General features: G+C 43.8%; 1 protein-coding gene across 1 annotated transcript in view; it reads right to left on the bottom strand.

Annotated features, from left to right (window-relative positions):
- LOC106570400 (CUB and sushi domain-containing protein 3-like) overlaps nucleotides 1–26,527 on the bottom strand; it is a 725,317-nt gene that overhangs the window by 357,432 nt on the left and 341,358 nt on the right. Inside the window, 3 exon segments of the mRNA XM_014142665.2 lie at nucleotides 14,720–14,844; nucleotides 16,750–16,837; nucleotides 26,421–26,498. Coding sequence (XP_013998140.1) covers nucleotides 14,720–14,844; nucleotides 16,750–16,837; nucleotides 26,421–26,498 — 291 coding nt within the window.

Here is a 26,527-nt window from a genome sequence, read left to right as displayed (position 1 = left end):
TGAAGAGATGCCAACGAGAAAACAGTGACTTTATACCTTTCATGTTATGGCTTATTTCTCTGTAACGTGTAGTGGGAAACATGCCCATTTCAGAATATCATACAATTTCTTGAGTGTGAGTTGCAATTTTCCCCTTTGGATCGTGTTTGTGTTCATCTAAACAGGGTGAATAGTTTCTGGAACCATTTCCTCTGAATGATATCAGATTATCTCAACCGAGCCGCGAGTTTGAACTTCAAACAAATCAAAGGCCTTTCAAACCAGGCTTTTTTTTTTTACTGTGTAGGAAAATCAAAGATGAGATTACTTGCAGATGTATTTTGAGGTATAAGATGTTTGTAGTTCAATAACACACATTAGCGGTATATCAATACTGTCACGTCCTGGCCAGTATAAGGGTTAATTAGTATTGTAGTTTGGTCAGGACGTGGCAGAGGGTATTCGTTTTATGTGGTTCGGGGTGGTGTGTTTGTTAAAAGGGTGTTTGATTTATTATTTCCGGGTTTTGGTTTATGTTTAGGTATTTCTATGTTTAGTCTAGTGTGTCTGGTTCTATGTTGAGTTAATTGGGGTTGGACTTCCAATTGAAGGCAGCTGTTTGGTGTTGCCTTTGATTGGAAGTCCTATATTAGTTGGGTGTGTTTGTCTTGTATTTTGTGGGTGATTGTTCTGTGTTTAGCCTAGTGCCTTACCAGACTGTCAGTTTGTCAATCGTTCGTGTTTTTGTTATTTTTGTACGTTTGTGTTTTGGCAGTTAATAAACAAGATGAGCATACACATACCTGCTGCGTTTTGGTCCTCCTTCACCGACGACAACCGTGACAGAATCACCCACCAACTATGGACCAAGCAGCAGAAGAAGGAGCAGAGGGAATTCGAGTTGGACTGGCGGGAGAAGTGGACCTGGGAGGAAGTTCTGGACGGGGCCGGACCTTGGCACCAGGCTGGGGAGTATCGCCGCCCGCAGTGGGAAATTGAGGCAGAGAGGCGTAGGTACGAGACCATGGACGCGCTGAGGGAGAAGCACGAGAGGCACCCCCAATAATTTTTTTGGGGGGGGCACACGGGTAGTTTGGCTAGGCGTAAGAAGAGCCGGAAGCCAGCTACCCGTGGTTATATGGAGGAGCGTATGGGGTGGAGAGCGCTATGTTTCGCTGAGGAGCGCACTATCTCACCCATACGCACGCACAGTCCAGTGCGCGTTATTCCAGCCCCTCGCAGGTGCCGTGCTAGAGCGGGCATCCAGCCTGGTAGGAGGATGCCTGCGCAGCGCATCTGGTCGCCGGTACGCCTCCGAGGACCAGGCTACCCAACTCCCGCTCTACGCACGGCTACCATCAGGCCCCTGCACAGCCCAGTCTGCCCTGTACGAGCACCCCGCTCGTACAGGGCTACTAGTTCCATCCAGCCAAGGCGAGTTGTGCAGGAGGTAAGATCTAGACCGACTGTGCGCCTCCATAGCCCTGGGTTTCCAGCTCCTGTCTCTCGTGCGGACCCGGAAATGCGTCAACCCAGTCCGACTCGTCCTGTTCCCGCTCCCCGCACTAGCCTGGAGGTGCGTGTTCATAATCTGGTAAGCCCAGTACCAGCACCACGCACCAGGCTACAAGTGCGTAAACCCAGCCACGCCAGTCAACAGTCATCAGAGCTGCCCGCCAGTCAACAGTCGTCAGAGCTGCCCGCCAGTCAACAGTCGTCAGAGCTGCCCGCCAGTCAACAGTCGTCAGAGCTGCCCGCCAGTCAACAGTCGTCGTCAGAGCTGCCCGCCAGTCAACAGTCGTCGTCAGAGCTGCCCGCCAGTCAACAGTCGTCGTCAGAGCTGCCCGCCAGTCAACAGTCGTCGTCAGAGCTGCCCGCCAGTCAACAGTCGTCGTCAGAGCTGCCCGCCAGTCAACAGTCGTCGTCAGAGCTGCCCGCCAGTCAACAGTCGTCGTCAGAGCTGCCCGCCAGTCAACAGTCGTCGTCAGAGCTGCCCGCCAGTCAACAGTCGTCGTCAGAGCTGCCCGCCAGTCAACAGTCGTCGTCAGAGCTGCCCGCCAGTCAACAGTCGTCGTCAGAGCTGCCCGCCAGTCAACAGTCGTCAACAGACTGCGCTGAACTGCCGGAGTGGCCAGACTGCCCTGAACTGCCGGAGTGGCCAGACTGCCCAGACTGTCCCGAGTTGCCAGACTGTCCCGAGTTGCCAGACTGCCCAGACTGTCCCGAGTTGCCAGACTGGCCCGACTGCCCCCCGGCGATGCCAGACTGGCCCGACTGCCCCTCGGCGATGCCAGAGTGGCCCGACAGCCTGGAACGGCCGGAACCAGAGCCACCTCCAGACATAGGTGGGTTGGGGAGGGGGGGTGTAGCACAGTGCCGTCGTTGACGGCAGCCACCCTCCCTTCCCTCCCTTTAGTAGAGGGGAATTTTGGTTTTGTTGTTTGTTTTTTTTTTTTTTTTAAGGTGCTTCCGGGGTTAGCACCTTTTAAGGGGGGGGTACTGTCACGTCCTGGCCAGTATAAGGGTTAATTAGTATTGTAGTTTGGTCAGGACATGGCAGAGGGTATTCGTTTTATGTGGTTCGGGGTGGTGTGTTTGTTAAAAGGGTGTTTGATTTAGTATTTCCGGGTTTTGGTTTATGTTTAGGTATTTCTATGTTTAGTCTAGTGTGTCTGGTTCTATGTTGAGTTAATTGGGGTTGGACTTCCAATTGAAGGCAGCTGTTTGGTGTTGCCTTTGATTGGAAGTCCTATATTAGTTGGGTGTGTTTGTCTTGTATTTTGTGGGTGATTGTTCTGTGTTTAGCCTAGTGCCTTACCAGACTGTCAGTTTGTCAATCGTTCGTGTTTTTTGTTATTTTTGTACGTTCGTGTTTTGGAAGTTAATAAACAAGATGAGCATACACATACCTGCTGCGTTTTGGTCCTCAATTTCCAACGACAAGCGTGACAAATACTTTCAGTTCATTTACAGTATTTGGCTTTGTTGTGTTAAAAAGCCCTATATTCCAATATCACATGGTCCTAGTGGGAATCTGTTTTTAATGACTGTTTAATGTGCACAGATAGGCCTTTACTTCATGTGTTTCTACAGTATATCATGTAGTAACACTCCTGTGTGTGTGTGTGTGTGTGTGCGCGTGCGTGCGCACATGTGCCTGTATATGTGTGTTTGCCTGTGTGTGTTCCCTCTCTCCCAACAACAGTATCGGAGCTGATTAAAGTAGTGATTAAAGAAATGTTATTTTGTCCATCTTAATCTTTTCTTTTTATTGGCCAGTCTGAGATATGGCTTTTAATTTGCAACTCTGCCTAGAAGGCCAGCATCCCGGAGTCGCCTCTTCATTGTTGATGTTGAGACTGGTGTTTTGCGGGTACTATTTAATGAAGCTGCCAGTTGAGGACTTGTGAGGTGTCTGTTTCTCAAACTAGAGACTCTAATGTATTTGTCCTCTTGCTCAGTTGTGCACCCGGGCCTCCCACTCCTCTTTCTATTCTGGTTAGAGCCAGTTTACGCTGTTCTGTGAAGGGAGTAGTACACAGCATTGAACGAGTTCTTCAGTTTCTTGGCAATTTGTCGCATGGAATAGCCTTCATTTCTCAGAACAAGAATAGACTGACAAGTTTCAGAAGCAAGTTATTTGTTTCAGGCCATTTTGAGCCTGTAATCGAACCCACAAATGTTGACGCTCCAGATACTCAACTAGTCTAAAGGCCAGTTTTATTGCTTCTTTAATCAGAACAACAGTTTCCAGCTGCGCTAACATAATTGCAAAAGGGTTTTCTAATGATCAATTAGCCTTTTAAAATGATAAACTTGGATTAGCTAATACATCGTGCCATTGGAACACAGAAGTGATGGTTGCTGATAATGGGCCTCTGTTCGCCTATGTAGATATTCCATTAAAAATCAGCTGTTTCCAGCGACAATAGTCATTTACAACATTAACAATGTCTACACTGTATTTCTGATCAATTTTATTTTATTTTAGTGGTCAACAAAATTTGCTTTTCTTTCAAAAACAAGGACATTTCTAAGTGACCCCAAACGTTTCAACGGTAGTGTATATATAATGTATATATAATTTATAAGTCCAAAAATTGATCTAGGAACTACAGATTGCCCCTTTAATTCTATCAAAAGTATGCAATTTTGAGCATGTGTCCATTTGGATTTGAGAACAGCCATCCACAACAACCACAATCCGTAAGGCGCAAATAGCTAAATGAGAGAGCGGCTGTTACGGCCATCGTTGGAGGAAGGGGAACAAAGCGCAGCGTGGTACGTGTTCATGATATTTATTAAACAATGAAACACTAGAGCCAAAGAAACAAAACGAAAAGCCAACAGTTCCGTCAGGTAACGAATACAAAACAGAAAACAACTACCCACAAAACACAGGTGGGAAAAGGCTGCCTAAGTATGGTTCCCAATCAGAGACAACGATAGACAGCTGCCTCTGATTGGAAACCATACCTGGCCAAAACATAGAAATAAAATACATAGAATGCCCATCCGTTACTCCCCAACCCTGTTCCCAGTCATGTGAAATCCATAAATTAGGGCCTTTTTACTGTGTAAGTATGTCTGCATGTTTGTTTTTGTATATATATATATATATATAAGAGAGAGAGAGAGAGATACTGAGAGAGAGAGAGAGAGAGAGAGAGAGATACTGAGAGAGAGAGAGATACTGAGAGAGAGATACATAGAGAGATACTGAGAGAGAGAGAGAGAGATACTGAGAGAGAGAGAGATACTGAGAGAGAGAGATACTGAGAGAGAGCGAGATACTGAGACTGAGAGAGAGATACTGAGACTGAGAGAGAGATACTGAGACTGAGAGAGGTGAATCTGTGTGTGTATGATTTTGTGTGTGTCTCTGTTTAAGCATGTGTCTGTTGATGCGTCCGTGTTTGTCACCACCACGGGGAGTCTTGTCCTCAGTGCTCCTGGAACCCAGTGGTGAAGGCAGCTGGCCTGATAGTAGACAGAGACCTCACCCAGTGGTGAAGGCAGCTGGCCTGATAGTAGACAGAGACCTCACCCAGTGGTGAAGGCAGCTGGCCTAATAGTAGACAGAGACCTCACCCAGTGGTGAAGGCAGCTTGCCTGATAGTAGACAGAGATCTCACCCAGTGGTGAAGGCAGCTGGCCTGATAGTAGACAGAGATCTCACCCAGTGGTGAAGGCAGCTGGCCTGATAGTAGACAGAGACCTCACCCAGTGGTGAAGGCAGCTGGCCTGATAGTAGACAGAGACCTCACCCAGTGGTGAAGGCAGCTGGCCTGATAGTAGACAGAGATCTCACCCAGTGGTGAAGGCAGCTGGCCTGATAGTAGACAGAGACCTCACCCAGTGGTGAAGGCAGCTGGCCTGATAGTAGACAGAGATCTCACCCAGTGGTGAAGGCAGCTGGCCTGATAGTAGACAGAGATCTCACCCAGTGGTGAAGGCAGCTGGCCTGATAGCCTGCAGGGCCCCGGAGACAGAGACACAGACCTCACACAGTGTCTGGTAACATGGTGCTTACACACCCGATTACACACTAACACCTCACACCCACTCCTGTCTCACTGTACCACAGTAGTGACCAAGTAATAAAGGCATGAGCCCTTTACCTCCCTCACTCCCTGTGTCTTTTGTCTCCTTCTTTGACTCTCTATTTGTCTCCCTTTCCATCTCTCTCTCTCGTTCACTATCTCAGTCTGTCTGTCACTTTCTCTCTTTCTCTCTCTCTCACTCTCAATTTATTTCTCTTTTTGACCTCTCTATCTCTGTCACTGTCACTGTAGTCAACACAACATGAGCAGTATCACTAAAGTGATGGCCGAAGAGTGGTATTAAAAAGTCTTCAAAGTCAGTCTCACTAGCTAGTCCCTCCATCCTTCAGTGTGCTTCAGGTTGTCCGTCTCCACATGTACACCGTGACAACAACGTATGGACATAGAAATGGGATTTGTAACCATTGAGTTTTGGGGGCGGACAGTGTCAGCTAGGCCTCAGGGAAACAGAATCTGTGTTCTATCTAGGGGACATAGATCTAGGCATGCCTGTGTTCCATGGACTGACAGCTCAATTACTGCTTACTAAATGAAGAGCCTTGGCTCTCCCTGCTGGGTGCATGGCGTAACTTAAAGCAAGCACGTCGAGCAGCCAGATAGAAATTATCTATACAATTAAGGGACACGATGGTGAGCAAACAATTCATTACCTTTCTAACCCCCACCTTCACAAACAAGGAAAATGATTTCACAAGAGGGACAAGAAAGGGCTATACTCTCTGGTTCATCTAACACTGAGGGATAATGGCATCATGCGTGCTGGGAGAGGCAAAATAAAGTCTCTGAAATCTGACTTTGGTTGTCCTTAAGTCCCTTGTTTTTTCCTGTTGTTTTTTGTTGGGCAAATTAACAGTTCAGAGATCCAGATTGCAGATAATCCTCTTTTTGTTATCGTCTACAGTATTTTAATGGTGAACTTTCACAAACCCAGCTCTCCCAGTCAGGGATGCCAAGCCAAGCCAGGGAGATAAGCCTACACTTGAAGACATCAAGATAATTAGCCGTTTGCTGTTGATAAAACACCCTGCACATGTTTTACTTGTTTAGCTTGTTTTCTATCCTATTGTTGGTGTTTTATGTCCGCCAACATTCAGGCTGACCTTCCGCTGGGGGAAAACGAGCCAATTCAGCAGAGAGAATAAAGATTAGCTGGTCTGATTGGCGACTCGGAGGAACGGGAGGTACAAAGTAACCTAAAAAACAATGGCCACTGAGAATGATCAATGACATCATTAACCCTGACCCAAGGTACATTGCCTTTTTCCCTTCCAAACAGGAGTACACTGGTCTCACACACAGACAAACACGGACAGGGAGAGACACACACGCACACACACAAGGAGGCAAGCCGGTGCAAGCATGCATGTTCACCCAACACACGCACATACCGCCGCCACACACGGAAAGTGGTGGCGGAACATTGCCTGCCCATTTCAAGGTGTAATTTGTAATACTGTCCACAGTAAAACTCATCATACATCATTTACAGCTAGTGGCAGAAGCAGCGGTCTCCCTAACTATACACAGGACAGTATAATATATACATTATGTATATATGTACAGTACCAGTCAAACATTTGGACACACCTACTCATTCAAGGTTTTACTTTATTTTTGCTCTTTTATACATTGTAGAATAATAGTGAAGATATCAAAACAATGAAATAACACATATGGAATCATGTAGTAACCAAAAAAGTGTTAAACAACTCAAAATATACTTTATATTTGAGATTCTTTAAAGTAGCCACACTTTGCCTTGAGGACAACTTTGCAGAATCTTGGCATTCTCGCAACCAGCTTCATGAGGTGCATTTCAATTAACAGGTGTGCCTTGACAAAATTTAATTTGTGGAATTTCTTTCCTTCTTAATGCTTTCGAGCCAATCAATTGTGTCGTGACGAGGTAGGGGTGGTATACAGAAGATATCCCTACTTAGTAAAAGACCAAGTCCATATTATGGCAAGAACAGCTCAAATAGCAGCATACCAGCCTGCATCCATCCCACTGCTGGCTTGCTTCTGAAGCTTAGCAAGATTGGTCCTGGTCAGTCCCCGGATGGGAGACCAGATGCTGCTGGAAGTGGTGTTGGAGGGCCAGTAGGAGGCACCCTTTCCTCTGGTGTAACAAAATATCCCAATGCCTCAGGGCACACTGCCCTGTGTAGGGTGCTGTCTTTCTGCTGGGATGTTAAATGGGTGTCCTGACTCTGTGGTCACAAAAGATCCCATGGCACTTATTGTAAGAGTAAGGGTGTTAACCCTGGTGTCCTGGCTAAATTCCCAATCTGGCCCTCATACGGTCACCTAATCATCCCCAGCTTATGATTGGTTTATTCATCTCTCCCCTGTAACTATTCCCCAGGTTGTTGCTGTAAGTGAGAATGTGTTCTCAGTCAAGTTACCTGGTAAAGTAAAAATAAGCAAAGAGAAACGACAGTCTATCATTACTTTACGACATGAAGGTCAGTCAATAGACAAAATGTCAATAACTTTTAAAGTTTCTTCAAGTGCAGTCGCAAAAACCATCAAGCGCTATGATGAAACTGGCTCTCATGAGGACCGCCACAGAGGATAGGAAGACCCAGAGTTACCTCTGCTGCAGAGGATAAGTTCATTAGAGTTAACTGCACCTCCGAAATTAATCCCCAAATAAATGCTTCACAGAGTTCAAGTAACAGACATCTCAACATCAACTGTTCCGAGGAGACTGCGTGAATCGGGCCTTCATGGTCGAATTGCTGCAAAGAAACCACTACTAAAGGACAACAATAAGAAGAAGAGACTTACTCGGGCCAAGAAACATGTGCAATGGACATTAGACCGGTGGAAATATATCCTTTGGTCTGATGCGTCCAAATTTTAGATTTTTGGTTCCAACAGCTGTGTCTTTGTGAGACGCAGAGTAGGTGAATGGATGATCTCCGTATGTGTGGTTCCCACCGTGAAGCATGGAGGCAGAGGTGTGATGGTGTGGGGCTGCTTTGCTGGTGACACTGTCTGTGATTTATTTAGAATTAAAGTCACACTTAACCAGCATAGCTACCAAAGCATTCAGCAGCGACACGCCATCCCATCTGGTTTGCTTAGTGGGACTATCATTTGTTTTTCAACAGGACAATGACCCAAAACACAACTCCAGGCTGTGTAAGGGCAATTTGATCAAGAAGCAGAGTGATGGAGTGCTGCATCAGATGACCTGGCATCCACAATCACCCGACCTCAACCCAATTGAGATGGTTTGAGATGAGTTGGACCGCAGGGTGAAGAAAAAGCAGCCAACAAGTGCTCAGCATATGTGGGAACTCCTTTAAGACTGTTGGAAAAGCATTCCAGGTGAAGCTGGTTGAGAGAATGCCAAGAGGGGGCAAAGTTGTCATCAAGGCAAGGGGTGACTACTTTGAAGAATCTCAAATAGAAAATATATTTGTTTAACACTGTTTTGGTTACTACATGATTCTATATGTGTTATTTCACAGATTTTATGTCTTCACAATTATTCTACAATGTAGAAAATAGTAAAATAAAGAAAAACCCTTGAATGAGTAGGTGTGTCCAAACTTTTGAATGGTACTATATACATCAGTGGAGGCTGCTGAGGGGAGAATGGCTCATAATAATGGCCGGAACGGGAAAATGGAATGGTATCAAACACCTGGAAACCATATGTTTGATGTATTTGATTCCATTCCACAGATTCCGCTCCAGTCATTACCACGAGCCCATTCTCCACAATTAAGGTGCTACCAACCTCCTGTGGTATATATTGTACATGTACACATTCAAATGTTGCTTTGCTAGTTTTAAAGAAATAAAAACAGGATGTCCTGACACTTTTTTGTTAACTTATTTAACCATTATTTAACTAGGAAAGTCAGTTAAGAACAAATTATTATTTACACTGAGGGCCTACCCCGGCCAAACCCTAACCCGGACAACTCTGGGCCAATTGTGCACCACCCTATCGGTCTGTAGCGACACCTCTAGCACTGAGATGCAGTGCATTAGACCACTGTGCACTTCATCATTTCCATACACAATACAATAAAAGTATGTTTTGTCTTTTGGCATTTGACGTCTATTTATTGGATTGTCCGACTGAAAAACTACCCTATTTTCTACCCTATTCTCTATATAGTGAATGTCTTTTAATAAGACCACTAAGGGCCCTGGTCATAAGTTGTGCACTAAATAGGGAATATTTTTGTCCTCCTAATTAAGTCCAACTGGCAGTGGATACAGTCGGGTTATACGTCATGATATCATACACTTCCTGGATGTATTTAGTCATATCAACCCTCTTCCATGCTTCAAAGACACTGCCAATCAGACTAAAGTACTGAAAGAATTGAGAAGAATGTGTGGGCATATTGGCCTAACCAGCTGTCTGGTTGTCATGTGGCCATATGGCACTAGTGTTCACTGACATACTGTAATGCATTGAGATATGGTGGCAGATAAGTCATTTGTGGGACACAAGGACATTGCAGAGTTGACAATTGACAAGAAACAAGATCAAGAGTGCCTGTGACTTGGTTTTATATACAGTAGTGAACTGTTAAGTGTTGGTTTGATGGGAGGTTTGCAATATCCATCAGACAACTCTTGTAAAGAAGAAAGAGAGGCATATTGAATGTTCAAACTGAAAATTGTTCTGAGATTACAAAGTTTTAGCACATCCTCTCTATCGAACAACCTTCTCTCAATGAATAATAATTATCTCAAATTGAATCAAGAAAGAGCACTACTGTACCCCTGATACTGTGACCACGAAGTATCATCATGCCTACGAATTTTAATTTTATGTTGAGAGACTTTCACAGTTAATTTGGATAATTAATTTAGATCTATTTTGACTCTTGACATACTGTAGGAACCCCCCCTCTTAGGGAACACAACAGCAGAGTCCAGTATAAAACCATTTAGACTGCTAAATAAGAAAAACAAGATACATACAATCCAACAAAAAAAGTGTTAAATGCTTTAAAGAATCCAAGGTCCAGGCACTCAGGTGGATTTTAAAGTGTAAACGTGTAGGTGTTTTTACATGCTCTATGTCCATTAAAAATGCCTTACATATAAAAAGCATATAGCGTATTGAAAAACACCTACCGTGTTTTAGCATAGAGTCTTAATCAGGGGGACAGCGTTTCCCAAACTGGTGCACATTTAGTTTGGTGTAAAACTACCACATAAACAGTACCGTAATCAACCCTCTACGCCATCAGCTGTTATTAACCATAAAGTAAAAGCTGCTTCTATACAGATCTGCCATCATTGTAAATAAGAATTTGTTCTTAACTCGCTTGCCTAGTTAAATAAAATTACATGAATCAAATAAAATAAAAATGTGTAAACAACTCGAACTACAGCCCAAAAAGTTAGCATGACAGCACGAACAGATCTTCTACCAGTTATTACTCCTGCAAACAGCAAGCTTATTTTTTATTTGAAAGAAACAGATCAATAAACATCTTGTCACATATTAAATCAGAGATCCTCGAGGTCCTCGGGGGCTTGATTGGTGTTACTCGTTTGCCCCAGCCCCAGCTAACCTGACTCCAGGAAGCCTGGTGGTTAAGAGCGTTGGGTCAGTAACCGAAAGGTCGCTGTTTCGAATCCCTGAGCCAACTAGGGGAAAAATCTGTTGATGTGACCTTCTATGAGGCACTTAACCCTAGTTGCTATGGATAAGAGTGTCTGCTAGAATGTAATCAACAAATAATGATCTTTAGTTTAAAATACAATTTGTTTAATCACCTGTGTTTGCTAGGTATGGGGAAAAAGTGTGACCCTACTTCGACCCCCTGAAGACTGGAGTTGCCCATCCCTGATCTAAATATCTAACTGATCAGGATATATGAATAGTGTATAGGAAGTATTTTGGTTGTCTCTTGGTGTCTTGACTAATTATATGTAATATAATATTGTCTTTGTGTTGCCTTTTCTCTGAGTAGCTGCTGCATGATCAACAGCTAATGGGAATCCTAATAAACTAACTAAACATTACTCAGAAGGTAGTCTTCTGCTAGCCATGCTTTCCACCTGGCTACCCCTACCGCGGTCAACAGCACTGCACCCCCCACAGCTACTCGCCCAAGCCTTCCCCTTTTCTCCTTCTCCCAAATCCAGTCAGCTGATGCTCTGAAAGAGCTGCAAAATCTAGACCCCTACAAATCAGCCGGGCTAGACAATCTGGACCCTTTCTTTCTAAAATTATCTGCCGAAATTGTTGCAACCCCTATTACTAGCCTGTTCAACATCTCTTTCGTGTCGTCTGAGATTCCAAATGATTAGAAAGCAGCTGCTGTCATCCCCCTCTTCAAAGGAGGGGACACTCTTGACCCAAACTGCTACAGACCTATATCTATCCTACCCTGCCTTTCTAAGGTCTTCGAAATCCAAGTCAACAAACAAATTACCCGACCATTTCGAATCCCACCGCACCTTCTCCGCTATGCAATCTGGTTTCAGAGATGGTCATGGGTGCACCTCAGCCACGCTCAAGGTCCTAAACGATATCGGAACTGCCATCGATAAGAAACCATACTGTGCTGCCGTATTCATTGACCTGGCCAAGGCTTTCGACTCTGTCAATCACCACATCCTCATTGGCAGACTCAATAGCCTTGGTTTCTCAAATGATTGCCTCACCTGGTTCATCATCTACTTCTCTGATAGAGTTCAATGTGTCAAATCGGATGGCCTGTTGTCCGGGCCTCTGGTAGTCTCTATGGGGGTACCACAGGGTTCAATTCTTGGGCCAACTCTTTTCTCTGTATACATCAATGATGTCGCTCTTGCTGCTGGTGAGTCTCTGATCCACCTCTACGCAGACGACACCATTCTGTATACTTCTGGCCCTTCTTTGGACACTGTGCTAACAACCCTCCAGACGAGCTTCAATGCCATACAACCCTCCTTCCATGGCCTCCAACTGCTCTTAAATACAAGTAAAACTAAATGTATGCTCTTCAACCGATTGCTGCCCGCACCTGCCCGCCCGTCCAGCATCACTACTCTGGAATACTCTCTTACTTAGAATATGTGGACAACTACAAATACCTAGGTGTCTGGTTAGACTGTAAGCTCTCCTTCCAGACTCACATCAAACATCTCCAATCCAAAGTTAAATCTAGAATTGGCTTCCTATTTCGCAACAAAGCATCCTTCACTCATGCTGCCAAACATATCCTCGTAAAACTGACCATCCTACCGATCCTCGACTTCGGCGATGTCATTTACAAAATAGCCTCCAAAACCCTACTCAATAAGCTGGATGCAGTCTATCACAGTGCCATCTGTTTTGTCACCAAAGCCCCATATACTACCCACCACTGCGACCTGTACGCTCTCGTTGGCTGGCCCTCGCTTCATACTCGTCGCCAAACCCACTGACTCCAGGTCATCTACAAGACCCTGCTAGGTAAAGTCCCCCCTTATCTCAGCTCACTGGTCACCGTAGCAGCACCCACCTGTAGCACGCGCTCCAGCAGGTATATCTCTCTGGTCACCCCCAAAGCCAATTCCTCCTTTGGCCGTCTCTCCTTCCAGTTCTCTGCTGCCAATGACTGGAACGAACTACAAAAATCTCTGAAACTGGAAAAACTTATCTCCCTCACTAGCTTTAATCACCCACTGTCAGAGCAGCTCACAGATCACTGCACCTGTACATATCCCATCTATAATTTAGCCCAAACAACTACCTCTTCCCCTACTGTATTTATTTAGCTCCTTTGCACCCCATTATTTCTATTTCTACTTTGCATTTTCTTCCACTACAAATCTACCATTCCAGTGTTTTACTTGCTATATTGTATTTACTTTACCACCATGGCCTTTTTTGCCTTTACCTCCCTTATCTCACCTCATTTGCTCACATTGTATATAGACGTATTTTTCTGCTGTATTATTGACTGTATGTTTGTTTTACTCCATGTGTAACTCTGTCTTGTTGTGTGTCGAACTGCTTTGCTTTATATTGGCCAGGTCGCAATTGTAAATGAGAACTTGTTCTCAACTTGCCTACCTGGTTAAATAAAGGTGAAATAAATAAATGAATAAAAAGAGACACGCCGATGCAAGGGTGTTATTAGATACACCCCAGAGACATGGGTATCCAGGGGGCATTGATCACGCCGGTCAGTTCCCAGGGTGGCATCACAGTCACACAAGTGACAGGATTCGGCTTAATTGATATCAGCTGTGTTTAATTGATTAGATAATAATGTCTACACATTTTAGGAAAAATAAACAACAGGTGAATGCTTCATTGATGACGGGAGAGACAGGAAGGGAGTGAGAACTGGGAAAGGGAGTGAAAGAGAGAGAGAGCGGGAGATGGAGATGGAAGACTTGTCTCCCAATATGATCCAGCAAGACAATAATTATGCCTTGAAGTTGTTGTCCATTGCCGCGTCAACTAATTTCAGTACCTACTTACTTATAATTAAACTCTGCCTGAAATACTAGAACATTTTCTTAATTTCATTGTTTGCCCGGCTGGATAGCACAACCTGAGGATGGCTCTGATGGATGAATGTATGATGGCTGAATGGATGAAGACGCTTTAAATGTTAGAGAGTATAATTTTACTTTGTACTATGCTACGTTTACTGATCTGCAAAGTGGGTCGTCCTAACCACTCCGGAGGCCTCACAGTGGCCTGGGATAGGATTGGTTGGTCAATGTGTGTGTCACCATTAAAATGGACCACGATTGGTTGATGAATGTATGTGTGTGTGTGTCACAAAAAAGGACCAGGCCCACAGGTGGCCCAGCTACCTCTAATAACCTGTCTGCTTGTCACACCGACCCTCCCCTGTGGTAACACTGACTAATCAAACCTCACAGCTTGTCTCTGATCCACTGTTGAACATCATGAACATTACACAGAATCCCAAATTATATTTCAAATCAATCTCCCAGCAAAACCAAGCCACCAAAATATCGCTCAGTTGAAAATGACAAAGTAATCTGACATTTCCATGAGGGCTCCATATCTATATTCTCAATGAATTTTGGGACCCAGGAGCCATGCACTGCGTCCTAAATATAGTTTGCTACTTTTGACCAGTCCCCTATGGGCCCTTGTCAAAAGTAGTGCACTAAATAAAGAATAGGGTGCCATTTGGGGCCCAGGAGCATGCAGGCAGTTGCCAGGAGTGCTAACTGACCTTTGCAGACGGGGCGGTGGTCACTCCAGGCAGCGAACACCTCGGCCACCCTCTGACAGGTGATTGTCTTGGAGCCTTGGAGCACGTGGTCCTCATTGCAGAGGAACTGGACGGTGGCTCCGATACTGTTGTTGGGAGACAGGGAACACAGACAGGCAGACACACATATACAGCCACATGCACACATACACACACGCACACACACACACACACACGACACACACACACACACACACACACACACACACACACACACACACACACACACACACACACACACACACACACACACACACACAGGAGTGTTACTACATTACATTTACATTTACGTCATTTAGCAGACGCTAAATGCAGCGACTTACATTACATACTGTAGAAACACATGAAGTATAGGCCTATCTGTGCACATTAAACAGTCATTAAAAACAGATTCCCACTAGGACCATGTGATATTGGAATATAGGGCTTTTTAGCACAACAAAGCCAAATACTGTAAATGAACTGAAAGTATTGATATACCGCTAATGTGTGTTATTGAACTACAAACATCTTATACCTCAAAATACATCTGCAAGTAATCTCATCTTTGATTTTCCTACACAGTAAAAAAAAAAAGCCTGGTTTGAAAGGCCTTTGATTTGTTTGAAGCTCAAACTCGGGGCTCGGTTGACATAATCTGATATCATTCAGAGGAAATGGTTCCAGAAACTATTCACCCTGTTTAGATGAACACAAACACGATCCAAAGGGGAAAATTGCAACTCACACTCAAGCAATTGTATGATATTCTGAAATGGGCATGTTTCCCACTACACGTTACAGAAAAATAAGCCATAACATGAAAGGTATAAAGTCATTGTTTTCTCGTTGTCATCTCTTAGCTTTCTTCAAATAGAATACCATCTCCACTGCCATCATCACAGTTAAAATCATCAGGGCCCGTATTTATAAAGAGTCTCAGAGTAGGAGTAGGACAGCAGTCTAAGGCACCGCATCTCAGTGCTAGAGGTGTCACTACAGACCCTGGTTTGATTCCAGGCTGTATCACATGCGGCTTTATTGGGAGTCCCATTGGGCGGCGCACAATTTGCCCAGCATCGTCCAGGTTAGGGTTTGGTGGGGGTAGACCGTCATTGTAAATAAGAATTTGTTCTTTACTGGTTTGCCTAGTTAAATAAAGGTAAAAAAGAAATCTATGATTTTGTCCATTCATTATAATCTATAAGGCTAAACTGATCCTAGATCAGTACTCCTACCCTAAGACCCCTTACGATTACAGGCCCTGAGCTCAATATTGACCTAGGTTTTGCACACATTGAGCTGCTGCTGACAATATTCCACAGTGAAGTGGTGTGTGTGACATTGAATGAACACTTAAAGATGAGAGGAGAAGTGATTCCTATTCAGGTGGAGCGATACTAGAGGCTAGTGTCATATTCAGGTTGAACTGTATTACTGGTATGTGTCACGCTCATGACACTGCACTCATAATGACACCAGAGTACCTTCCTTCTACAATCAATGTCCAGTGTCCTTCCACTTTCATTGACAGGCGATATGGCCCTCTGAGAATATCCATGTTAACAGCTGTAGGCTGTTTGTTTTGACTTCATCTGCTTTGTCTATACTGGGCATATATATAACTCATAAATAATATAGTATTTGTTACTTTTTGTATTGTTCTTTATAGTTGTGGTGGGAAAAAAACCATGATCAGTATGTTCTCCAACACATTGCAACGTGCAAGCCACATGAGAGGTGCCTAGGGTTGCAAAATTCCTGTAACCTTTGTAAAATTCCCTGGTTTTGCAGCAATCCCGAGTGGAGGAGATTTCCTGCTTATTCCCTTCTGATTCCAGGAATTTTCCACTCAGGATTTCTGGGAAACCTGGGAATTTTGGGAAAGTTCCAGGAATTTTGCAACCCTAGAGATGCCTTGCCACAGGCTTTGCAAATCCAGTGTCCTGTCTCTCCGGGCCCAGTGGGTGCTATGTCAGTAAGGGTCCATTCTTCACCCTAACATGACCTACCTAAAGTCGGAGCCCACCCTCTTGCCGTTCTCTGGTTCTCCCGGGTCAGGACAGGAGTTGGACGCCTGCTTGATGCCGCCCTCATTCACTGGACAGGGGAGATAAGAGCAGAGCATTATGATATATACAGAAGAGCAGCCGGAGAGGGCCAGAGAAAGAGGACAAGGCTCTCATGCTGGCCCTGTGCCTCTGTTCTTACACAACAGCCACCACACCAACACTCAGCATGTACAGGGTGTTAGGTGCACAGCAAGATGGGGGAGGAGATGGGACAGGTACCACACCAACACGCATCATGTACGGGGTGTTAGGTGCACAGCAAGATGGTGGAGGAGCAACAAGATCTCATAGTTTCCCTTCGAAATTCGACATATTATGGATGAATGTCTATTTTTGATGCATTTATTCTGCATGGTTACTGGGTTAAAACTGAAACAACTCAAAGGTTAACAGTTTAGGCATTAATTCTGAGTGGTTTAGTTTGGGGAATGTTTAAAATGAAAGAATTAAAAACTACGCACCATTAACATAATTTATCATCAACTGTTCTCACGGCTTGCTAGGGCATTGAGAACTGCGGTGGTGCAGTGGTCTAAGCAGTAACCTCTTACTCTGAGCATCATCAGTTTGCGCCTAGTGCTGGGCAATCTATCGACATTCTCACAACCTTTTCAAACGTCCGAAATTACATGATTGTGATTCATTTGGATCACTTTCCATCTGAGGCAGAGAGTGGCATGTCAGTTTTCATTTTCCCTGTGACTGAGCCGCACTCACAGCATGGCCATTAATATTATCCACAAACCATGGTCTGACTGGAGGGAGGAGGGGAAGGAAGGGGAGGGGAGAGGAGGGCTAGTGTCTACACCAAGCTAATTACAGACCAATGCTGTGGATCACATCTGACCATGCATCTCAATGTTTTAGAGGTGGTTATGACTGTATAAAGCCAGCTCCAGCAGCCCATTGTTCACTGTCTCAAAGACCTGTCTTTTCAGGAGCAAATAACAGATTTAAATGCTTGTCAGGGACCAGACTTTAGTCCGGAGGGGTAGGAAGTATTTTGTAATATTTTTTAAATTCAGGTAAATATATAAACCACAGTCAAAATGAATGAGTATTTTGTGTGGCTAGCTAGGCACCTCTTTCTAAGAGACGTGTACTTCCAACATAGTGCTATCTCTGTCGTAAACTATGTCCATTTACATCTATTCCTTGTTTCCAAATTAGCTCTGTCGCGTTAAGACAAGCACACTCAAGTCTTGCCACATTTAGACTTCCTAACAGGAACCCAGTCTTCTATGCTGTTCTTCCAGCCGTTCTGTCCTCTCTATCTTCAACTGCACAGATGGTGTCCATTACTATTGATGTGTCATGTGGCACGCCATCAACACTCAGCTGAGTGCTGTTTATCAAATCCACCAGTCCTAGCTCCATCTCTTGGTCTTGTTTACCGGCTGCCTAATGGATGATGCCAGTACATAGGGTCAGATAGCAAATAGCTAGCTTGCATAATGCATAATGCTAGGCTGGCTGGATAGGGAATTAGATGACTGATGATCAGTGGCTGGGTGTACCACACAATGGCTAGCATCACAAATGGTATTCTATTCCTACTTTTGATCGGAACCCTATGGGTCCTGGTCAAAAAGAGTGCACTACAATATGGTTTCATTTGGGACGTTCCAGATTCCTAATTCCTATTTAATTTCCGTTGGGTTTAGTTTGAGGAGCTGAAGTTGAAGACAGGAACCAATAGGACAGCAGGCAGAGCGGAGGGAGCACACAGGTATTTAATAGAAGGAAGATCCATGACACTTTAACGTTTAGGGACTGTAATGAAATTGACTGGAGCTCAGTGTCTTACACAATAATACTTTCTCAAAATCTCAGCGGGGGAGGAGTTGATAGTGAGGAAAGATAAAGAGAGATTGTGTTAAAGGGAAGTAGGCTAGATTGATAGAGGGGAAAGATAGAGAGAGATTATGTTAAAGAGCAGTAGGCCAGATTGATAGAGGGAAAGATAGAGAGAGATTATGTTAAAGAGCAGTAGACTAGATTGATAGTGGGGAAAGATAGAGAGAGATTATGTTAAAGAGCAGTAGGCCAGATTGATAGTGGGGAAAGATAGAGAGAGATTATGTTAAAGGGTAGTAGGCCTTATTCAAACCTATGTATCGACACTGTAGACATGTGTTTCGGAGGCTATACACATTACCGCTAGACCAACCAGGCTACAAAATAAGTTTATATTTTATATAGTATATCTCCTTGTGACCAGCAAAACAACAGAGACAACAGACAAGAAAAAATGAATGGTGAAATGTAGGAATATGCAATGAGCCGCACAGCACAAGAATGAAAACAATTCAAAGTATTTGATAGAATATGCATCACAGGAAAACAAGGTTTCTCCCTGCTGAATGAGTGGGTGTGGCTTCACTGGCTTTCTGAAGTAGAATATGCTAAGAAACGACATTATACATTTTTTCATTAGTGTGTAGGCATATTGGATACTTGTATGTATATGTGAGTTCAAAAGGTGTGTGTATGTTTGGTGGATAGGGCTGTTAATTAGATCTGTTCTATGTACTGTAGGCCTATATTCTTTGTTGCTTTGTTGAGATTAGTTTGACCATTGGATATATCTCTCAGGAGCCATCTGGCATAGTGTAGGGTACATAGTGTGATACACAGAGAATGGAAAAGGCCTGAACGACTAATTGACTAAGAAACACTGCGGGAATTCTTGAGGATATATGTCTTCATGAACCAGGACATTAAATCATGAGACAAGGGTCTAATGTATATGCATTAGCTATAAATGTTCAGAAGGAACGCATTTACTTCTTAATGATTAGTGTAAATACTATTTTACCTTCGATGACTATGTAACCTCTGTAAATGACAGCTGCAAACTTTGTACTGGTGTCTTATCTTATATACAATCTATAATCCTTTATAGAGTAGAGTTAGACCAGACTGGGTCGTTCACTGTTTCTTACTTTAACAGTGCTTTAAGAGAGGCCCCAGTGCCTACTTCAGATATTTACGATGGCCATTCGTGTCGCTTCCGACTTCTGAGTAAATGTCAGATATCTAAAATGGGTGAACATAAAAACAAATCAGCATGAAGCAAACCTGCTGATGGGATAATGGGGAAAACAAACAAAACAGATAGAAAGACTATCATTATTCGAGAACATTTTAGGAACTATAGACACTAAAATAAAAGCTTTTTTTGTATACAGTACGAGCCAAGTTTGGACACACCGACTCATTTTAATTTCTTTAACACTTTCTTGGTTACTACATGATTCCATAAGTGTTATTTCATAGTTTTGATGTCTTCACTATTATTCTACAATGTAGAAAATAGTAAAAGCAAAGAAAAACACTTGAAAGAGTAGGTGTGTCCAAACTGTTGACCTTTACTGTAGAAATGTAGATGGATTCCACAAATGCACATAAACAGTGAACACACGGACATGCACACACACACGCACACACACACACACACACACACACACACACACACACACACACACACACACACACACACACACACACACACACACACACACACACACACACACACACACACACACACAGACACACAAACAAACAAACCCAGCAAAAGGCAGTCTTATTTTGGCTTTTCCACAGCTACTTTACTTTGCCCTAAAATGTTCTCCTTTCAAAGCGGCAGCAGCAGCATGTCAGTGCGCTTGACAGCTGAGAGGAGGATATGTTTACACTACTGCCTCCCTCTAGGTCAGTAAGCTGCTGGAGAAAGCCCAAAATACTCCCTGGAAGTAGCAGTCAGTGTCAAACTAACATAGCAGGCATAAAAGAATACGCCTGAACAGAGTCTCCACCTCCGTTTTTCAGCAGAAAAGGAAGCTAAGTTGAATTAGTTGTATCCCTGAAATCCAGATACATCTGGTTGTTGGCAACTCAGCTAAGGGTGGTGTCAGCCAAGAAACAAACCCAAAACACTCACTACACATAGAATACGATTGTCTTTTTTCCAAGTGTAAATACATCTACCTTTAAAAATAATGATGGTGAGAAATGGTTCCCCTTTGGGGATGACTGAGGATTGCTGTGATTGTTGATTGTTGCATTCTGTTGCTTTATTGTCCAAATGAGCAATACATTATCAATGTTCTGTATGTACACTGCTCAGAAAATAAAGGGAACACTTAAACAACACAATGTAACTCCAAGTCAATCACACTTCTGTGAAATCAAACTGTCCACTTAGGAAGCAACACTGATTGACAATAAATTTCACATGCTGTTGTGCAAATGGAATAGACAACAGGTGGAAATTATAGGCAATTAGAAAGACACCCCCAATAAAGGAGTGGTTCTGCAGGTGGTGACCACAGACCACTTCTCAGTTCCCATGCTTCCTGGCTGATGTTTTGGTCACTTTTGAATGCTGGCGGTGCTTTCACTCTAGTGGTAGCATGAGACGGAGTCTACAACCCACACAAGTGGCTCAGGTAGTGCAGCTCATCCAGGATGGCACATCAATGCGAGCTGTGGCAAGAAGGTTTGCTGTGTCTGTCAGCGTAGTGTCCAGAGCATGGAGGCGCTACCAGGAGACAGTCCAGTACATCAGGAGACGTGGAGGAGGCCGTAGGAGGGCAACAACCCAGCAGCAGGACCGCTACCTCCGCCTTTGTGCAAGGAGGAGCAGGAGGAGCACTGCCAGAGCCCTGCAAAATGACCTCCAGCAGGCCACAAATGTGCATGTGTCTGCTCAAATGGTCAGAAACAGACTCTATGAGGGTGGTATGAGGGCCCGACGTCCACAGGTGGGGGTTGTGCTTACAGCCCAACACCGTGCAGGACGTTTGGCATTTGCCAGAGAACACCAAGATTGGCAAATTCGCCACTGGCGCCCTGTGCTCTTCACAGATGAAAGCAGGTTCACACTGAGCACATGTGACAGACGTGACAGAGTCTGGAGACGCTGTGGAGAACGTTCTGCAGCCTGCAACATCCTCCAGCATGACCGGTTTGGCGGTCAGTCATGGTGTGGGGTGGCATTTCTTTGGGGCGCCGCACAGCCCTCCATGTGCTCGCCAGAGGTAGCCTGACTGCCATTAGATACCGAGATGAGATCCTCAGACCCCTTGTGAGACCATATGCTGGTGCGGTTGGCCCTGGGTTCCTCCTAATGCAAGACAATGCTAGACCTCATGTGGCTGGAGTGTGTCAGCAGTTCCTGCAAGAGGAAGGCATTGATGCTATGGACTGGCCTGCCCGTTCCCCAGACCTGAATCCAATTGAGCACATCTGGGACATCATGTTTTGCTCCATCCACCAACGCCACGTTGCACCACAGACTGTCCAGGAGTTGGCGGATGCTTTAGTCCAGGTCTGGGAGGAGATCCCTCAGGAGACCATCCGCCACCTCATCAGGAGCATGCCCAGGCGTTGTAGGGAGGTCATACAGGCACGTGGAGGCCACACACACTACTGAGCCTCATTTTGACTTATTTTAAGGATATTACATCAAAGTTGGATCAGGCTGTAGTGTGGTTTTCCACTTTAATTTTGAGTGTGACTCCAAATCCAGACATCCATGGGTTGATAAATTGGATTTCCATTGATTATTTTTGTGTGATTTTGTTGTCAGCACATTCAACTATGTAAAGAAAAAAGTATTTAATAAGATTATTTCATTCATTCAGATCTAGGATGTGTTATTTTATTGTTCCCTTTATTTTTTTGAGCAGTGTATATTTTATACAGCCATCAGTCATACCTAAAATGAGCACTCTGGGATTTGAAAAAAAAACAACGAAGCAGAGTGGCCCCCTTTTTTTGGGAAATCATTCATTTAAAAGTTCAAAGGATGTAACAATCCCAGATTGCCCATTCGTTTTGTATTTTATTTTGTAGGGTAAAGGAGAGCAGGATCCTCTATCTATGGCTGTCAGTGTTTCTTAATGTTATGTCTATCAATGTTATGTTTGTTGTCGCATGAGCGCATCACAACATGACCTAAAGAAAACAGCGATGATTTAAAAATGCCAGGAGAATAGTTCTGGGGTCTCATGTATGATGGATGAGGCATGGCACAAGACAAAGAGAGGAAAGACAGATTTTCTGTTCAGTTGATTACAGAGGGTCATTCAAGACTCTTCTTCCCTCAGTGCGTCTCAAATGGCACCCTATTCCCCATATAGTGCACTACCTTTGACCAGAGCGGGCCCTAGGTCAATAGCAGTGTCCTATATAGGGAATAGGGTGCCGTTTTGGACACAAGCCCTCTCTGTATAAGCTTCAGTGCTGGGATGCCAGCTCCCTGTTTTCACCATCCGTCACTTTGGAAAGCAGTTCTAAAACGACAGGTTTCGCCACATGAAATTTCGGCACACTCCATCGAGTCCCTCCCTTCACCACCAGAACAATTTGTCAGCTATGTTTAGAGAAGTTGCCTCTTATTCCCGCAGAGAAGTCCAGCGAAGTGTGAAACCCAAGGGGGTTTGAACCTCAGTACTGTACTTAGTCAGGCTGGCAGTGAGTAGTCAGTCAAACACACACACACACAGCCAACCAACCAACTCACTTGTTACACCAGCCTCGATCCTGTCACACGTTTCAATGTACAGTCACTCATTTATCATTCACACAAAGACAGACCTCAGAAAGCTGTGTACAACATGGACAAACCATGCAGAAAGACTCCCTAGGGTCCAGTTCTCATCACATTGCCTGGTTTATTGATGATTGGATTTGGAGTGAGTAGGAGTCTTTCTCCCGTCAAGTGGAAGGAAGCCATGCGTCTTGTCATGCCCTTGATTAACAATTTAGTTGCTTTTCAAGTTATTCCAGAGTACTTCTAGGAAGCCGTATATACTGCAGTATGCAGCGGAGGGCCTACAACTTTGCCGGGGGGGGGGGCGCATTCGGCCAAATGGGCCATTGTAGTGTTGCTAACTGGGTATAAGAACACTTATTCACTTCATACATTAGTATGTTTATGCACTACAGTCTTTATTGTTTCTGTTTACTTTCTCTGTGTATAATATTGATGTAAATGAAAGATAAGTAGCATTCGAAGAACAGTGTTTTGTTCTTTGGGGATTTTTCAGTTTCGTCATATTTGTATAAATGCATTAATACAGCAAAGCATGTCTCTGTGAATACAGTTAACTGATTGCTCATGCTCTAATGTGGATTTAATAACATGCAATATGGCACGGCCCAAAAACAGCAAACAAACACGCAGCGATGACATGCATACATGCCGAAGAGGACAGCGAGGACTATGGGAATCCTGGTTATTTTCTTCTATTTCATACAAAATTGTCACTGAATATGAGTGAAAATCCAAATTGGTGTCGAAAAGGCTGCATTGCTCAAAAGCACTGTTTTGACAGGAGCTTTTCGCAATAGCCCTAACATGAAATATAACCGATAATTTTCGTTGCAGACCCTTTATAAAATCATGAAAATGCAAATATGTTGTTGTGCAACAATACATTGCTCTTACCTTGAGCAAGGCACTTAACCCTAACTGCTCCTATAAGGCGCTCTGCATTACACATCGAGTCAGCTGAACATGTTGTCTTTTGAGACTTTGCACAGTATTAGTGGTGCAAGCCCTTCAAGTAGACAAAAACAAATCTGTCCATTCGTGAAGTGCCTTTGTTCAGTGTAGATGGACAAATCAATATGCTAAAATATGTGGACAACATTAATTGCATGGACAGTGTCAAGTACACAGACTGAACAAGACGGTTTCAGGTAAACAAAATGCTTCATAAGAATGGAATGAAACATTCATTAATGCACTCATAAAACATAAAATTAAGAGCATTCCATATTTTTGCTAACATCGAAATGCCCTTGAGCATACCTAGCTCATCATGACAGATAACCATTCCCCAAGACATATCGGTCAAAAACACGAGTGTCACTGTGTCCCACCTACTCCTGCTCCCCCTCTCCGGCACTTGACGTCACCGGTCTACTAACCACCAGTCCTGGCAACCATCATTATGTACACCTGCTCCCAATCGTTACACACACTTGGACCTCATCTTCACCTTGATTGCTCTCCCTTTATTTAGCCCTCAGTAGCCTCAGTCGTCAGGCAGTATTGGTTTTGTTCACGTTCAGTGCGCTTCTCCTGTTTTGTTTATCTGCCTTATTCTTATCATTAAACCTACCTTCTGCACCTGCTTCCTGACTCCCAGCATATACGTTACACACAGACTAGATTTTTGTTGTTATCTAGGTCTTTAATTAAAAACCCTGCAGCCGTCAATAATTTGTACTTTGTTCATCAGGATTCCATCAATTTAAGATGCTTCCCAAGTCAGAGGTTTTTCGGTTTTTCCCCCCCAGAGTTGGCCCGCGGATTCGATAATAAGGGAAATTGCATCGACTACCCACTTTGAGGAGTGGAATGCATCCCTAATATCAGATAATTCAAATCAATATTGCATATGCTACACCTTGGAACAGGCTTTAAGCGATATCGACTCACACACGTGCACTGTAGCACAGGACGGCCAGAGCTCAAGAGTGCATTATTCACCAGAACACTAATAACATTCATTAATTTATCATTTATCTTCCTATCCACACAAACACATATAGCTAACTTGACTCAAGCGTTTCTGTTTATTAACTCTGTCGTCTTTGACACACGTATGACTTGGTAGTACCACAGCTGAGCTTTGGGTTCATTGTGAGGTCATGGCACGTTAATATAGTGATATACCTTGCTAAAATACAGTTGTTTTATACTGTAACACAGATGGTCACGACAAAACTACTAAATTCTTGCATTGAAACCTAGGATGCTGCTGAGGGTACTTATCGTTTAATACAGAGAACGTCCTTGTGATACAGCCAATGCCCTCGTAATACAATTGATACACAAACAATATGTGTGATTCACACAGAGTTAATCTGAGCTTGCTTGATTCATTTTGCACATCTTTCTTAATTAATTCAGCCTAAGGGTCTGCAAATGAAAATTAGGAACAGTGGCTTCCCCTAGCTAGTTAGCCATTATGACCTAATCATCAAACAGAATGGGTGTTATTGTTTTTGGAATATCTTCTTGATGGCATGAAGCCAATCATTTGGGTTTTGGATGGTGGTGTAACTCCAGGATTGCACATCAACTCAGTGGCCTTGTGGTTAATGTACATCCTGAGATTAGGAGGTTGTGGGTTTGATCCCTGCTTTAGTCATACCAAAAATGAGGCCAGATGCCTCTCTTCTTGAGTCATATAAAAAATGAGGCCAGATGCCTCTCTTCTTTGCACTCAGCATTAAGGAGATGGATTTGGGATAAGGCCCTGTGATAGACTAGTGTCCTGTCCAGGGGGTGTACTCTCTCCTGCCAGATTAGCTGTTCTGGCTCGGACAAGGAAACCTTCATCCACCAGGATTGCACAGTGCACATATGCCTTATCATTATTGATGCTGCACAAGACCAATGGTTATTGATTCAAGGCATGATGAGTGGGCTGGGGGACTGATCGTGCATTCAACAGGTTACGATGTCCAAACAAAGCAATGACCAAATTATTGAAAACATGAAACACATCGACAAACAAACACGCACAAGCACACACGGGAAAACAGAAATCACAGATTTACCATAACAGAGTAACAAAGGGTAGACTCACAGATAGAAAACTTGTTGCTGTTGTCTTTTCCTGGGAATAATTTTACTCCTCTAGATTTAAAGTCTACAGACCTTTTCACTAGTTAAAGGGAAAACAAAAACATGAAA

The sequence above is a fragment of the Salmo salar genome, chromosome ssa14, assembly GCF_905237065.1.
Source record: "Salmo salar chromosome ssa14, Ssal_v3.1, whole genome shotgun sequence".
Classification (NCBI taxonomy): Eukaryota; Metazoa; Chordata; class Actinopteri; order Salmoniformes; family Salmonidae; genus Salmo; species Salmo salar.
The sequence above is the reverse complement of the archived record's forward strand: the minus strand, read 5'-3'. Positions and strand labels throughout refer to the sequence as shown.